The 14,646-nt window shown below is 40.6% G+C and overlaps 1 protein-coding gene across 1 annotated transcript in view; it reads left to right on the top strand.

Moving 5' to 3' along the window:
* NALCN (sodium leak channel, non-selective) overlaps positions 1-14,646 on the top strand; it is a 1,068,865-nt gene that overhangs the window by 94,607 nt on the left and 959,612 nt on the right. Inside the window, exons 2-3 of the mRNA XM_040425261.1 lie at positions 7,066-7,194; positions 9,549-9,731. Coding sequence (XP_040281195.1) covers positions 7,087-7,194; positions 9,549-9,731 — 291 coding nt within the window. The 5' untranslated portion in view covers positions 7,066-7,086. The remainder of the gene's footprint in view (positions 1-7,065; positions 7,195-9,548; positions 9,732-14,646) is intronic.

Below are 14,646 nucleotides of genomic sequence, written 5' to 3'. Positions count from 1 at the left end.
ACCCTCAGGATTATTTAAGAAATTCCAAATGACTGTCTTACTGCGTCCCACCTCAGCAGCGATGGCGCGCTGTGAGAGACCCTGCTTATGCAGTTCAACAACCCGACCATGTTCAAAAATTGAGAGTTTTTCTGCCTTTGCCATCACAACGTGTGACTACCTGACAGAAAATTACAATGAATCCACATCTTTGCACAGATTTGGCCTTTTAAAGGCATGTGGTCCTAAAATTTGGATCAGCTGAAAAACAGCCAGTTTCAGTTTAATCGTTATTTTCAATTAATTGAATGCTCAAACAATGTTTTGTCTCACTCTCATTTCTTCTTGTTGCATGTTGAAGCTCTACTTGGAACCTTGTTAAGATCCAACAATGTAAAATATGATTTTTTGCAATTTTCCAAGTGATCTTAAACTTTTGTTTCGGACTGTATTAAAACATTTTTTTCAGCAATGTGGGCACATATGAACATGAGACCAACACAGTCTTCAGCTGCCAAGCACACATAAAACAGGTCAAGCAGTTTCATAGGAACAAATCTGCTGAGAGATGTCCTTTAAATTCCTTTTTATTTGGGGCTTTTGAACTCAAGGAGGCGGTCCTCAAGGAGGCGGTCCTATCAATGATTGACAGCTATCTGTGTATACAGTCATAGAGGGAAGGCTGACAATCACTGACCGTCTCCTTGACTTCAAAGACCAGAACGGGCAGGAATATAAATGAATGAAATAGAGATTATACTAAGTCTTTTCCCATAAAACAATATATCAATCTGCTAAAATATCAATTTTAATGGAAAATTAAAAATGAACCAAAAATTCTTTAAAAATGTGTTTAACATAAAAACATTATTTAAAGAATAGGTCATTTTCTGATGACACATTCCCACAGCAATTTGGTAATACAGTATACTGTTATTACTGAAATTGCCTCTATTTCAACAGGCACAATTGCTGGGGAGATCCAGATTGCTTACAACTAATTTATTTCTCTAGCCTAGTTTATAGCAATCTCTAGAGCTAGAAGTTCAAAATGAGGTTGTTATTATTACTATGTCATTTACATTTTCTTTTTATTTTGTATTTCCAGACCTTTCTCCGCTTTCTAAACTTTTTTTGTTTTAACTGAATACATTAGTAAATTCATATTAGCCCAATGTTCATTTTGAGAAAAGTCATTTGACATTAGAAAATAGAAATCATGACGATAATGAAATACTGTACTACATAACGTTTTAATTTGTCAGATAAGATATTCTAACCTTTTAAATATACAGTCTCTCATTCCTCTGGTAGCATATGAAAAACTATATGATAAACAATATAACTGAATAGGTTACTCAATTTTTTTGAGTTTTTTATACCCTCCAAGTTACTCTTTCACCAGTGGCCTATATTATTATATTATGGGTCCTAAAATGTGGCCCTTCGCTCCATTTTTTAAATAAATTGTACTGAGAAAACAATCTGCAAACACAGCCATATAAACAAGCACAATTGTGTGTTCTGACTGTAGTGGAACATCAGTTGAGCTTGCCAAAATAAATGTCAGTCACAAAAAAGTCCTTAACCGGTTATCTCTTCTCTCCGCCCATGAATGTTTTAGAAAATACGTGCGATCCACATAAAATGTCAATGTTGGTGCATATTTTCTTAGAACTCTTCATTATGCTGTTACTCTGTTATACTCCTGCAAATATATGAATAAATTGACAAATTACATCATTATTTCTCTTGTAAAAGACTATGTCACTACACAGCTTGACAATGTCAGCACTGATCATATGTAGGGACATGTCCCTTTGCAAGTGTTTGTTAAAGCAGACGTACCAGCACAGTTGAGAAATGTTTGAGTTTAGAAAAAAAGATTTTTTTTTTGTATTTGTTTCTTCCATAAACCGCACCGCTCTAGTAAATTGCCTATATCTGGTATTGCAGCTGAAGGGTCTTTTCCATGGGCAGCTGATCGGGTGAATGAATCCCGACCATCGGCCCATGTATAGATGCCCAGAGAATGGCAAACAAATGAGAAAATGTTCACCTGCTGGCATATTTTGTGTGCAAATATAAATAATCATTTGTCAGCAGTACATCATTTTAAGTAAGGGATGTGCTCCATTTTTTCATCTAACAATATTGTATAGCATTACAATATATATGACATTTCAGTCCTAGAGTATATGCTTACTGTATACTTCTATATAAAAGCATACTTTAGCATGGCATCATGGCATTCAGGAATTTCTGCACCCCAACACAATGTGTAAGACAACCTATAGAATACTAACTGTAATTCCAGTTTTACAGTAATGCCAACCATACTAATAAGATAATGATCGCTCACAATGTCAAAGATCTCTACAGCGACACAAGAGGATAAACTCACTTTTCAGGAGTGCAGTAAAAAAAAAAAAAAAGGATTCCTTATGGCTTGTGCTAAGTGACGAAAAAGAGTCCAAATACAACTAATCATGCAATATACATGACTTAGTACCCCCCATACCCAAAACTATCTCTCCTTGGGGAGAGAGCGCCTTAATCGGCGTGAGGAGACCTATACATGCTCCTTCTGGGAAGAAAGGGATGCAAATGAGCTCTTAACAAGCTCTGCCTCTAATGCCACCAGATGTAAGGCAGCTATCCTAGAAGTCAATATTCAGCTCTTTAAATAAGCCTTGAGACATGACTCGGATATTAAATAAGCCAGCACCTCATCTGCAGACCCCTCATCAGAACAGAGAGTACTGGCCTAACTAGGTGAGAGGCCTGTCAGGATTTGGGGGGGTACTATCTCTCCTTGGGATGAGAGCGCCTTAATTGGTGTGAGGAGACTTACAGGCCATTCATGCTCCTCTGGAATTCTGGGAAGAAAAGGATGTTTTGAGTAACCACAACTGAAATTTTCTATCTTGGCAATTCCCATTTTCGGCAGACTGAAGCTTACCGTTGACTTTTACGAATATTAGTTCACAAAACTTTTCAATTGTTAAATTTTACCTTCAGCATGGGCAGTTTATAAAGAGCATACAAATAAGTCTAGTACATTTGATCTGTCAGTGCAGCAATTAGTCATAAATGCAGCCATTTTAATATAATTTGAGTTGTCAAATATACACATAAATAACTAGTAATATATAATCCTGTTGTCCATAAAAAGCCATATCTGTTATATATCAAAGTTTTCCAATAAAAAGAAAAATCTAAAAGCAAAACTATTGAGATTGCTTTGTGGCAATGTAGATTACACTGTTGCAGCTGTAGAGTTGACAGAATGTTATTTTTTTTTTACTAATTCATAATCATAAAAGCAGGAAACAAGCAAGCATGGTTCCACATAAAATATAAGAAAAGTAACTGGATCGCACATCCTCAATACTTAGCATTTATCTAATAACTCCTTCTCAGCATAATTAACATTGCTTCTCAGCGCAATTGATCGTATACCTACCCCTATGCTGCATGCTGTACATGAGGCATTAGTATACAATTTGATCAAAAAGCATAGGCGCACTCACCGTGACAGGTTTGCCTCTTTGAATGGGACCCTATTCTAAATTTGGCGCAGTGCTGCACTGCGACCACCGACTCAGCAGCAGCGCACTAGCAGGCAGCGGGACCCAGCAGTCAAACAGCGCCTTCGCTGTCTGGCAAAGCCACCCTGACACTGGGCCCCACCAACCAATTAGCACAGCACCAAAGCTACAATGGCCACCGTGTAGTACTGCACCATGTAAACAGGTGTGGAACTCACCTTATCACATTCTCTCAGGAACTCCAACTGAGAGGTAGGAATTTATACCCTTATGCAGACTCCTGCTAATTAAAAGCACCTGGGCCGCCCTACATTCATTCCTATGAGGCCACCGAGAATAGCCGAGCTATGGTTTGGCTATTTCTGTCGGCCCCATAGAAATGAATGGGAGCGGTGGCCGCGCAAGCGCAGTGCGCTCCCATTCACTACTACAGGGAGAGCTCTTGGGTCCTCCAGCCACCACCTTCCCTGCTCCATTCTCGGTGTAGGTCCCAGAGGTGGGACCCGCACCTATCAGACAATGGGGGCATATACTAGCGATATGCCCCAATTGTCACAGATCGGAATACCCTTTTAATGCTTTAAAATGTGCTTAATGTACACATCATGTGATAAGAGTCTACTGCAAGATAATCGTAAACTAGGAGGGAATATATGATTTGCAAGTCAGTTCATATGTTAAACCTTTTTCACATCACTTCCAGTATTCAGATCTGCTCTCTCATACATCTTTCTTAGGGTCCTTTCACACAGGCAAGTATTCTGTCTGGCAACAAGTAACAGCATGTTGATTGGCACTGGTTGCCCATCTTTTCATGCAGTAGTTATCTTTAGTATGGGGGCAAACGATCAGTAATGCAATCCTTTGACCCTATATAGTTTTCATATGTTGGCAGCACATCCCCTCTTTACATGGGATGATGTGACAAATGATTTTAGGTGCTGCAAATAAGATGCGCTAACCAGATAAACCAGCACTTGCTAGTTTTTCAAATGATCAGAAGCATGTTTACATGATCAGGAACGAGCATTGGCCCATCTAAAATGCTGTTTAATTAAAAGGATCAGATTTTATACTAGTGAACATTCTCTTGTGTTAAGATCAAATTCTCCTCTTGTTAAAAAAAGACTTAGGCCATTGCATAGCATTATATTGATTTATGATGCTGTGTAACCCTTAGATGTCTGCAATGTATTGGATAACCCTGACATAATGCTGTCAGTTTTATCCAATATATTCCAGAACTGTAAGGGTTATATAGCATCATAAATCAATATAATGCTATGCGATCCTGTCAGTGCTCAGAGGTCAGGACTGGTGCTGCGCTGCGAGTTCGGAGCATGACCACGCTCGTCTGAAAGTGGCCTTAGGCCTGTGAAAGGGGCTAATCAGGAAAGGTTTGCTACATCCTTCCTTCGCATAACCAGTTACAAGAGATCATAGTTTTTGTTTACTGGACAGGAAATTCAAACTTTCAAGTGACAGTATTTTAAATCATGAACATCTAGGTGCATATCTGTACAATCAAATCTGACCAGTCTTGCATATATACTGTACACTCAACATAAAATGACCCTCATACAACCGAACAAAGAATATATTAAGCAAGGCTTAAGCCATGAAGAAAATACGTATTTATCATGCTAATAAGCAGGATGAAACAGTAACAGATTGGCTCCAGTCTTAGATGTCCACAAGCACTGTGTATAGAAAGCTAACTTCTTTAATAGCTGCTTCAGAGAAAACACTTTTCCCGTTTGCATTATATGTAAAAATGTATTACATTTTATTTTTTTTCTCTTTTAAATATATAAATCCTAGTAGAGAGTGTCTCACATCTTATTACATACCCCCTACTAGACTGCATATAAATTACTGTATTTCTCGGACTATAAGACGCCAAGGCTCGCCACTTTTGAAAGTGGTAAGGAGCCACAGTAGGCTGTCCATCACATTTATTAGCTCCCTCGCTCTTCTAAACCTCTGCTTTGGCACACAGACCTGCACAGATCCACTGCAAATATTAAAGGGAGTCTGTCACCTGTTTTTCACCAATATAACTAAGAGCACTGCCCCATAGAAGATTGCATACACAGCCCAAACATACCTGTGTGCACTTTGTGCCTTTATTATTTTTATGTCCAGGAAAAGTACTTTTATTCTGCTGGAAAACAGCTCCCAAGTGCCCAGCTCTGCTGCTGCAATTGCCCAAAGCAAACCAGACTGAAGAGGGGAGGGCTGCTTTAGTTCCAAATATCTTTGGATTGGTAGCCACTAGAAATAGAACCTGGTCTTGTTTGAAAGTTGGCATTCCAACCTTTCAAACTATACCAGAATCATAGCATTATATGCACTTTATCAGGAGATATAGCTGTTAGAAATCGAGTCAGGAGTGAAAGCTGCTTTTACTTTCACTTTCAGCTGGGCACTTGGGAGCTTTTTTCTAGCAGAATAAAAGTGCTTTTCCTGGACATGGAATAAAGGCACAAAGTAGGATGTCTGGAATGTGTCTGCAATCTTCTGTGGGGCAGTGCTCTTAGTTAAATTGGTGAAAATTAGGTGACAGACTTCCTTTAAGTGGCATGCACCTCTTAATGATTGTGGTGCATCTAAGGCAAGTAGTGGAGAGATTAAGACCAGTATGTAATCTGTCGGTCTTGATAAATGCCCCCCACAGTTTTTGTGGCAGCTTTTAATGCAGTCTTTCGAGCAAAAGCCACAGTGTGTGTGTGTGTGTGTGTGCCCGTACGGCTAATGCATGAATTAATTTGGCATGGTGTTTTGTTTAAGGGGTTTTTATTTTGTTTAAAAATTATATAAAATCCACATCTTCAGACATGTGAATTACACTTTTGTTGTGGAATCTTTTTTCCCCTATAAAGAAGCTCTTAGTTTAAGAAAAAAAATAAGTTTTTGTGGCAGTTTTTTGAGACAAAGCCAGACGTGAATCCAGCATTCAAAGTACTCCCTTTATGCTGTATATCCCATGCCTTTTGAATCCACGTATAGCTATCAAAAAAGCAATGTGTGCAGTTATGCATGAATTTCCATGCAGATTATGTGCCTTTCTTTACCAAATCCTCACCAAAAACCCACATGTGTTACTTTTGTTTCTTGGTGGGGATTTGATGAGATTTTGCCACAGATCTCACCCTTGCATTGAAAGGGGTGAAATCTCTACAAAAGAACCACGCAAAGAATTGATGTGCTGCAAAGTGTATATGAAATTTGTGAAATCTCATACACTTTGCTGGCACTGTATTACGCTGTGGTTTTTCCCACATGAGAAACTGTGCATAATCCTCAGCAGGTGCAGGTAACCTAACTTTGCCCAGCTAGTAGAAAAGGTACATGTAAAGGTAACTTCTGTAACTATTGAAGCGTTAAAAAAAATATAACATTGTGTCTATGACATGAAATGATTAATCATAGTTAAATTACACATTTACGTCTTGCTATTCTGAGGATGTATGGCATGTGTGCTTCATCCATTTCTTATTAGGTGCTAATTTTCTCTCATTTTTTCCATTTACAGAAAACCAAAAGCGATAATAGTATGCTGAAGCGAAAGCAAAGCTCAAGAGTAGAGGCTCAGCCGGTTACAGATTTCGGCCCTGATGAATCACTGTCTGATAATGCTGATATCCTGTGGATCAACAAACCAGTGAGTTTTCTTCTTTTGTCTTTGTGTGCCTTATAGATTTGTAAGTGCTCTTCCACACAAATTTTTTATTCTGGCAAGTTCAGTGGCAAAAAGCACTATAGAACACATGTGTTTTTTTTTTCATACACATGCAGTCTTTTAGGCGCTTTATGTGGCGGTTTTTGGAAAACAGATGTGTGAATGGCATTTTTTGTTTTTAGGTATTTTTTCCTCTATAGAGAAAGAGATTTAAAAAATTACAAAAGTTTCATCATGCTGCATAAAAAAAAAAAAAGAGAGACCAAAAAATTCCCCAATTAGACAAAAAAAAGCACTAGGCAAAAAACACATGTCTTTCCTGCATTCTGTATTTCCCATAGACTTTCAACTGACATCTGGAACTAGAGTTTTTACTGCAACAAAATCACCAAACACTGCATGTGCAAAAAATACCACTAAGGCTACATTCACACGACCGTATGTGTTTTGCGGTCCGCAAATTGCGGACAATAATAGGACATGTTCTATTTTTTTTGCGGGGCTACGGAACGGACATACTGATGCGAACCACATTTTTTGCAGACCCATTGAAATGAATGGGTCTGCATCCTATCCACAAAAAAAACGGAACGGACACAGAAACAAACAACGTTCATGTGCAAGTAGCCTAAGGCCTCATGCACACAAACGTATTTTGTTTCTGTGTCCGTTCTGTTTTTTTGGCGGATAGGATGCGGACCCATTCATTTCAATGGGTCTGCAAAAATGCGGACAGCACACCGTGTGTTGTCCGCATCAGTATGTCTGTTTCGTAGCCCCTTAAAAAAATAGAACATGTCCTATTCTTGTCCGTTTTAGGCATTGTCACAATGGATCTGCAAAAAAAAAAACGGGTGGCATACGGATGTGCATGTAGCCTAACAACGCAAAAGTGCACAAAAATAGCACAAAACACCTGTGTGTGTTTACAGTCTAAAGGATTAAAAATTGATGCCTCTAATGCCGACATTATTAAAAATTTTCTAGTTTCATGGCTATTTTTTGTGTATCTGCGTTATTTTTTTATGCTATTTTGCCATTCATGCTTTTAAATTTTTTAAATGGATGAAAACTAAGCAATTTACCTCCTATATATAATAACTTTTTATGGTCACACTGAGATTCTCAGGAGTCAACATTGCAAAACTGAGTGACAAAAACTTAAATTTTGTAATGTGTCCTTTTTAGGGGTCATTCACACAAACGTGTGAAGCCTGTGCCTGTGCTGTGGACCGCAAATTGCAGTCCACAACCCACGGGCACCATCCGTGGGGCAGCCGCATGGGGATTGTGGACCCATTCACTTGAATGCGTCCGCGATCCCTCTGTTCTGCAAAAAGATAGAGCAAGTTCTATCTTTTTGCGGTGTGGAGGCACTGAACGGAACCCCAGGAAGCACTCCGTAGTGTTCCGTGCTTCCGTTCCACATCTCCGGATTTGCGGGCCCATTGAAGTGAATGGGTCCGCATCCGTGATGCGGAATGCACACTGAACGGTGCCCGTGTATTGCGGATCCGCAAATGTGGTCCACAATACGGCAACGGGCAGCACACGTTCGTGTGAACGAGCCCTTATTGTGAGTTTCCTATGTTCAGATTGTCTACCAATACCGGATCAGTTGTAGCAGGGCACAGGGCAGCAATGAGTAGGACTTACCACCTTCTTGTTCACTGTTTATCTTTCTTACAGAGATCGCCTTGACGTGTGGCAGACGGGCCCAAATAATTTTGTACAAAATGTATTTGCCAAGCATCTCTAATTTACATAATAAGCATTAGCAGTAGAATACTTTTTTGTACTTTATTTGGTTTGCAGAGTGCAGAGGGTGTATTGAATAAAATATAAGATAATTGCCAAAAGCCACTAAATGTTATAAAATAAATAATGAGCTTATCCTCACTTGTTACACCCCGCCACTTCAAGCACCACAGTTCAGTTCCTTCTTGCAGTGTCTGTGTGACTACAGCTGCAGTGGTCACATAGCCGTTTACGGCACCTGATTGCTGCAGCCAATTAAGGGCCTCAGTGGTATATAGCACAAGATCCTTGAGACCAGGGATTGGCTGCAGCAGTGACATGTGGTGTATGGATGCCACTTTTGCCGAGTTTTTAATTAACTTGCGCAATCCCTTTAACATGTATTACAGTAAAGATTTTCTTATTTTGGGATTTTAATTCCACTGTCCCTCATAGTTCCATGCACTGTTGAGAAAACTTCTAGTTCTACGAAAAGATATTGTACACAATACTGTGTGCATGATTTAAATCATACTTGTAATTGTAGAGTTAACTGTTCACATTAGGAAAATTATCTTAAACTGTTCTCTCTTTTTCAGTGGGTGCACTCATTACTACGCATTTGTGCAATTATCAGTGTCATTTCCGTTTGTATGAACACCCCAAAGACCTTTGAACATTATCCTCCTCTTCAGTATGTGACAATTGCCCTTGATACCCTATTGATGTTCCTTTACACTGCAGAGATGATTGCAAAAATGCACATCCGAGGAATTGTCAAGGTGAGATGAACATTACGTAATTACATAGCATGATGTTTTTGATGCCTTTCCCTTAACAGTTCAAATGTTTATTGGATCCAGGGACATAATCTGCAATGTAAGTGCAATATGTGGAAAGCTACATTTAGTTGTTTGTATCTTTGCTTTCTTATCTTATCTGTCTACTTTCTGATTATTATTTTTTTTACAAAAGGAACATCAAAGAAATGCTATATTTTATATTTTACAGTCTTTATAAAATAGTAATGTTAAAGATTCCCTCAATCAGGGCCAATTCCATTTGCTCTACTGCTCCAAATTAGTAGTAATCCTAGGATTTTACATGCATGGAAGAACTCACACTGACACCAGGCAAGGGTCAAAGCAGTTCTCATTTATTACAGGAAGTTAAGCAGTATATATGTACATCAGAGGCGATATCCCCCCTGAGGCTCATGGCATTGTTCCATTGGCTAAAATACAAAAATAAGAAAAGAGATAACTCTTGGCATCTGCGCATTGTGCATTGTTTTACTAACTTTGGTATGCAAACTATGTAAACATCTAAGTGCAAGCGCCATATTGTAATGGCTTCACACTAACAGCAGTACAGCATACGTCATATATGACACATCAGGGAGGAGCGTCCTCTTGGAACTTGAGTGAATAAGGCGTTAGCTGAGAGCTGGAGGATATGGGGGCCATCTTACTTAATCAAAAATGATATCCACATCTCTATCAGTAGCATACACTTATATTTGTTTTAGTGTATCATATTTTATAACTGCATTGCCATCTTTGTTAGCTTTATCTACAATCTCTTATAAAATGTTAATACTATCCAAACGACTGGGAGCAGCTGTTTGTAGGAATGGAAAATTGCATTGCTATGGCTACATCTTTCTGCTATCTTGTTGATCAGTTAATTTGTTTTTAAATCTACTTTTTGGCTAAATATATTTTTTTACTATGTTTATTAGTTGATTAAAGGGGATTGCCGGGCATTTTGTTTAATTACCGTGTAGTAGTCACTTTTCAGTGTTGTAGCAAAAGCAATACTGCAATAATGTCAATATTGTAACCGTGTTATTGAATGTGCTGTATGTTATTGCAAGATACCGTTCAGTTCTATAAAAAGCCCATTTTACTACAATAATGCAATTATTATACCCCTGTAATTGAACACGTTGTATATTACTGCAAGATACTGTTCAGTGTTATAGCAAACCCATTTTACTGTGATAATTCCATTATTATACCGGTGTTGTTAAATGCGTAGTATATTTATTTTTATTTTTTTTGGCTTTGTCCGACCTAACCGCTTTTGATAATGTCGACTAGAATTATTGCCTGGAATATACGCGGTCTGGGGGACAGAGGAAAAAAACAAGCGGTTTTTGATTTGACTCAGGTACATTTACCAGCAATAGTATGCTTGTTAGAGACCCATCTCACTGAAGAGACCTCCAGGGTGGTCGGCAGGGGATGGGCTTCGCATTCGTATCATTCTACTTTTTCCAGCTACTCCAGAGGTGTTACTGTCTTGATACATAGACTGATTGATTTTGCCTGTGAGGCATCCTCTGTCGACCACCTGGGGAGATTCATCTTCTTATATTGTAGATTCAGGGGGAAGACATGTATTTTGGCTTTTGTCTGCATTCCACCGCCATTTTCCTTTTCGGTTCTTAATTCCTTGTTATTATTTATGGATAAATGGCCAGAGTGTCCAACATTGATTATTGGCGATTTCAATTGTGTCATTGATCCTCTACGTGATAGGGTCTCTACGAGTGTCAAGGGAGATAGTCCGGTTCAGGGGTCTCCCCTGGCAGGGCCGTCTTTACCGCAGGGCAAAAGGGGCAGCTGCCCCGGGCCCAGTTGCTCCTGGGGGGCCCAAGCAGCAATTTACTTGGATTTTACTTGGACCCCCTATATTTTGTTGCCGCCGCCGCCCGCCGGCCATCTAACAGCACAAAGTCACGGTCCGGTCTATAGAAATAGACTGAGTGAGGAGGGGGCGTGGGGGCTGCGGCCGCTCTGCGCTCCGCTCTGCTGCCTGGCCTCCTGTCTCTTTAACAGAGCAGACCAGTGGCTGCTGGAGCGTGACGCAGCTGAGCTGCCGCACAGGCAGAGAGAGAGGAAGGAGGCGGAGCCTGAGCCAGCAGCCCCAACACACAGCCTGAGCCAGCCAAGCAACTGACAGAACTTACAGGTATTTGGTAGCCCGGGGGGGGGGGGGGGCGTCCCTGTGTGTGTGTGTGTGTCTGTGTCTGTCCCTTTGTGTGAGTGTGTGTGTCTGTCCCTTTGTGTGTGTGTGTGTGTCTGTCCCTTTGTGTGTGTGTGTGTGTGTGTCTGTCCCTTTGTGTGTGTGTGTCTGTCCCTTTGTGTGTGTGTGTGTGTCCCTTTGTGTGTGTGTGTGTGTCTGTCCCTTTGTGTGTGTGTGTGTGTGTCCGTCCCTGTGTGTCCCCCTGTCCCTATGTGTGTGTGTGTGTCCGTCCCTGTGTGTGTCCCTGTCCCTTTGTGTGTGTGTGTGTCCGTCCCTGTGTGTGTCACCATGCCCACAGTGTTCCTATGTCTTGACGCAGCTGCTTCAGAACGTTCTGTGCGGGGCAAGAGGAAGAAGATGGAAGAGGAGGCAGCGCCAGCATGGAGTCCGTGCGATAGACACAGGGAGGCACACTAAGGACGAAGGTAACACTTCCACATGATCTACACTAGTGTTATCTGTGGTTTTACATAGGACTGCAGGTAACACTACTACATTATTTAGCACTAGTGTTATCTGTGGTTTTACATAGGACTGCAGGTAACACTACCACAAGGTTAGCTCACACAGGGCGCCTGAACACCTAAGGCCGGCCCTGGCCGCGCACCCCAGCGCCAAGGGATGACGTCACTGATGTAATATGCCTCTTATATGTGGAGAGCGGTGATGTCACTGATGTAATATATTACTTATAAGTGATCTATTACATCAGTGACATCACCACTCTCCACACATAAGTAATATATTACATCAGTGACATCACTGCTGTCCACATATACCGGTAAGTAATATATTACATCAGTGACATCACCGCCCATCACATATATGTGGACAGCGGTGATGTCACTGATGTAAAATATCACTTATATGTGGACAGCGGTGATGTCACTGATGTAATATAACATTATATGTGGAGAGTGTTCATGTCACTGATGCAATACAGCGCTCCAGATGGCGACCAAAATGGTCGCCAATGCGCCTTAAAATTTGCAGATGGCGACAAGACTTGTCATAGGCTACAGGCCTGAGGTCTATTTGGTAGTGAAATCCCAGCGCAGGCAGGCGTGATGATGTCATCACGCCCGCCTGTGCCAGGACGCGGTAAGGTGTGCGCGTCTGCATTGCACCATCCCTCGCCGTGCCAGCAGCTAGTGAGCGCCAGTGAAAGGACACAGGTGAGTATAAGATTTTCGCTTTTTTTTAAGGTGTGGGAAGGCGGGATCCAGGGGGCCCAAGTAAATTCTTGCCCAGGGTCCAATCAATATTAAAGACGGCCCTGTCCCCTGGCACGGTTTTGTTTGGATGCTGGTTTTGAAGCTGTCTGGGGATATTTAGGACAGGGGAAAAGGGCTTTCTTATGCTTTAGTAAAGCAGGCAAATCTATGTCCAGAATAGATCTTGCATTGATAAGTAGTAAACATGTGAAATTGGTAAAACGAATGAAATATGAAACAAGGTCAATATCGGACCATTCACCGTTACTCCTCGAACTCTGTTTAACCCAGGAAAGATATACACAAAAACCCCCTTTCAGATTAAACCCTTACTGGTTATCAGTGATAAAGACACATGAAATAATTCAGAAGGAAATTTGCCGTTTCTGGGATAACAACTATGGCTCAGCAAAAATTCAAGTGGTATGGGACACCTTTAAGGCGTATATGAGGGGAATGATGATTAGTAATATTGCGAATCTCAGAAAGGAGTATGGGAAAAAACAGAAAAATTTAGAAGAACTTGCATCACTGGCGACACAATCCTTCTATATGAATAAGACGGAGGAGAATAGGGAAAGTATGCAAAGAGCCACACAAGTATATTCTAACTTCTTATTGGATAAGGCCCAACAATCCCTTTTTTTTAAAGGGCAAAAATACTTTACGGAGTCAGGGCAACCTGGTAAACTTTTGTCCAGAGTGATCTCAAGTCAACAATCTAAAAAATACATAGATAATGTCCGACTGAGTAACGGTAGGATGGTTAGTGGGCAGGGTCCGATAGAGAAGGCCTTTGTGGACTATTTTCTGGACTTGTATAAAGCTGAATCTAAGATCACAGATGATAAGATGGATTCGTATCTTGATGGGATTGCTTTTTCAACTATTACTGAGGCGCAAAAGAAAGCACTTGAACTAGAGATCTCAATTCAGGAATTGGAGGGAGCTATTAAATTATGCTCAGCCAACTCCACCCCTGGTTCAGATGGACTCCCATATGAATTTTATAGTAAATATGGGGACTGTATTCTCCCCAGATTGCTGGAGGTCTTTTCTGAATCAGTGGAGGACGGGAAGCTGCCAGACTCAATGATGGAAGCCGTAATAACATTAATTCCAAAAAAAGGAAAGGATCCACTAGATATAGAATCTTATAGACCAATCTCACTGCTCAATGCAGATGTAAAGCTTCTTGCGAGGGTTCTCGCAACAAGGCTTTCTAGGGTTGTTTCCTCTATTATACATCCGGATCAGAATGGCTTTATTCAAAACAAGGGTACTCATCATAATCTGCATCGGCTTTTTTCCAATATACAGGCCCCTGGGGGGACCGCTCTCTCCATCCTGTCACTGGATGCCTCCAAGGCCTTTGACAGGGTGGAGTGGCGCTTCCTCTGGAAGGTTCTGACAAGGATGGGCTTTGGGGAAAAATTTATAGGTATTCTCAAAC

The sequence above is a fragment of the Bufo bufo genome, chromosome 3 (genome assembly GCF_905171765.1).
Source record: "Bufo bufo chromosome 3, aBufBuf1.1, whole genome shotgun sequence".
NCBI classification, from domain to species: Eukaryota; Metazoa; Chordata; class Amphibia; order Anura; family Bufonidae; genus Bufo; species Bufo bufo.
This window is presented reverse-complemented; position numbering and strand designations above follow the sequence as displayed.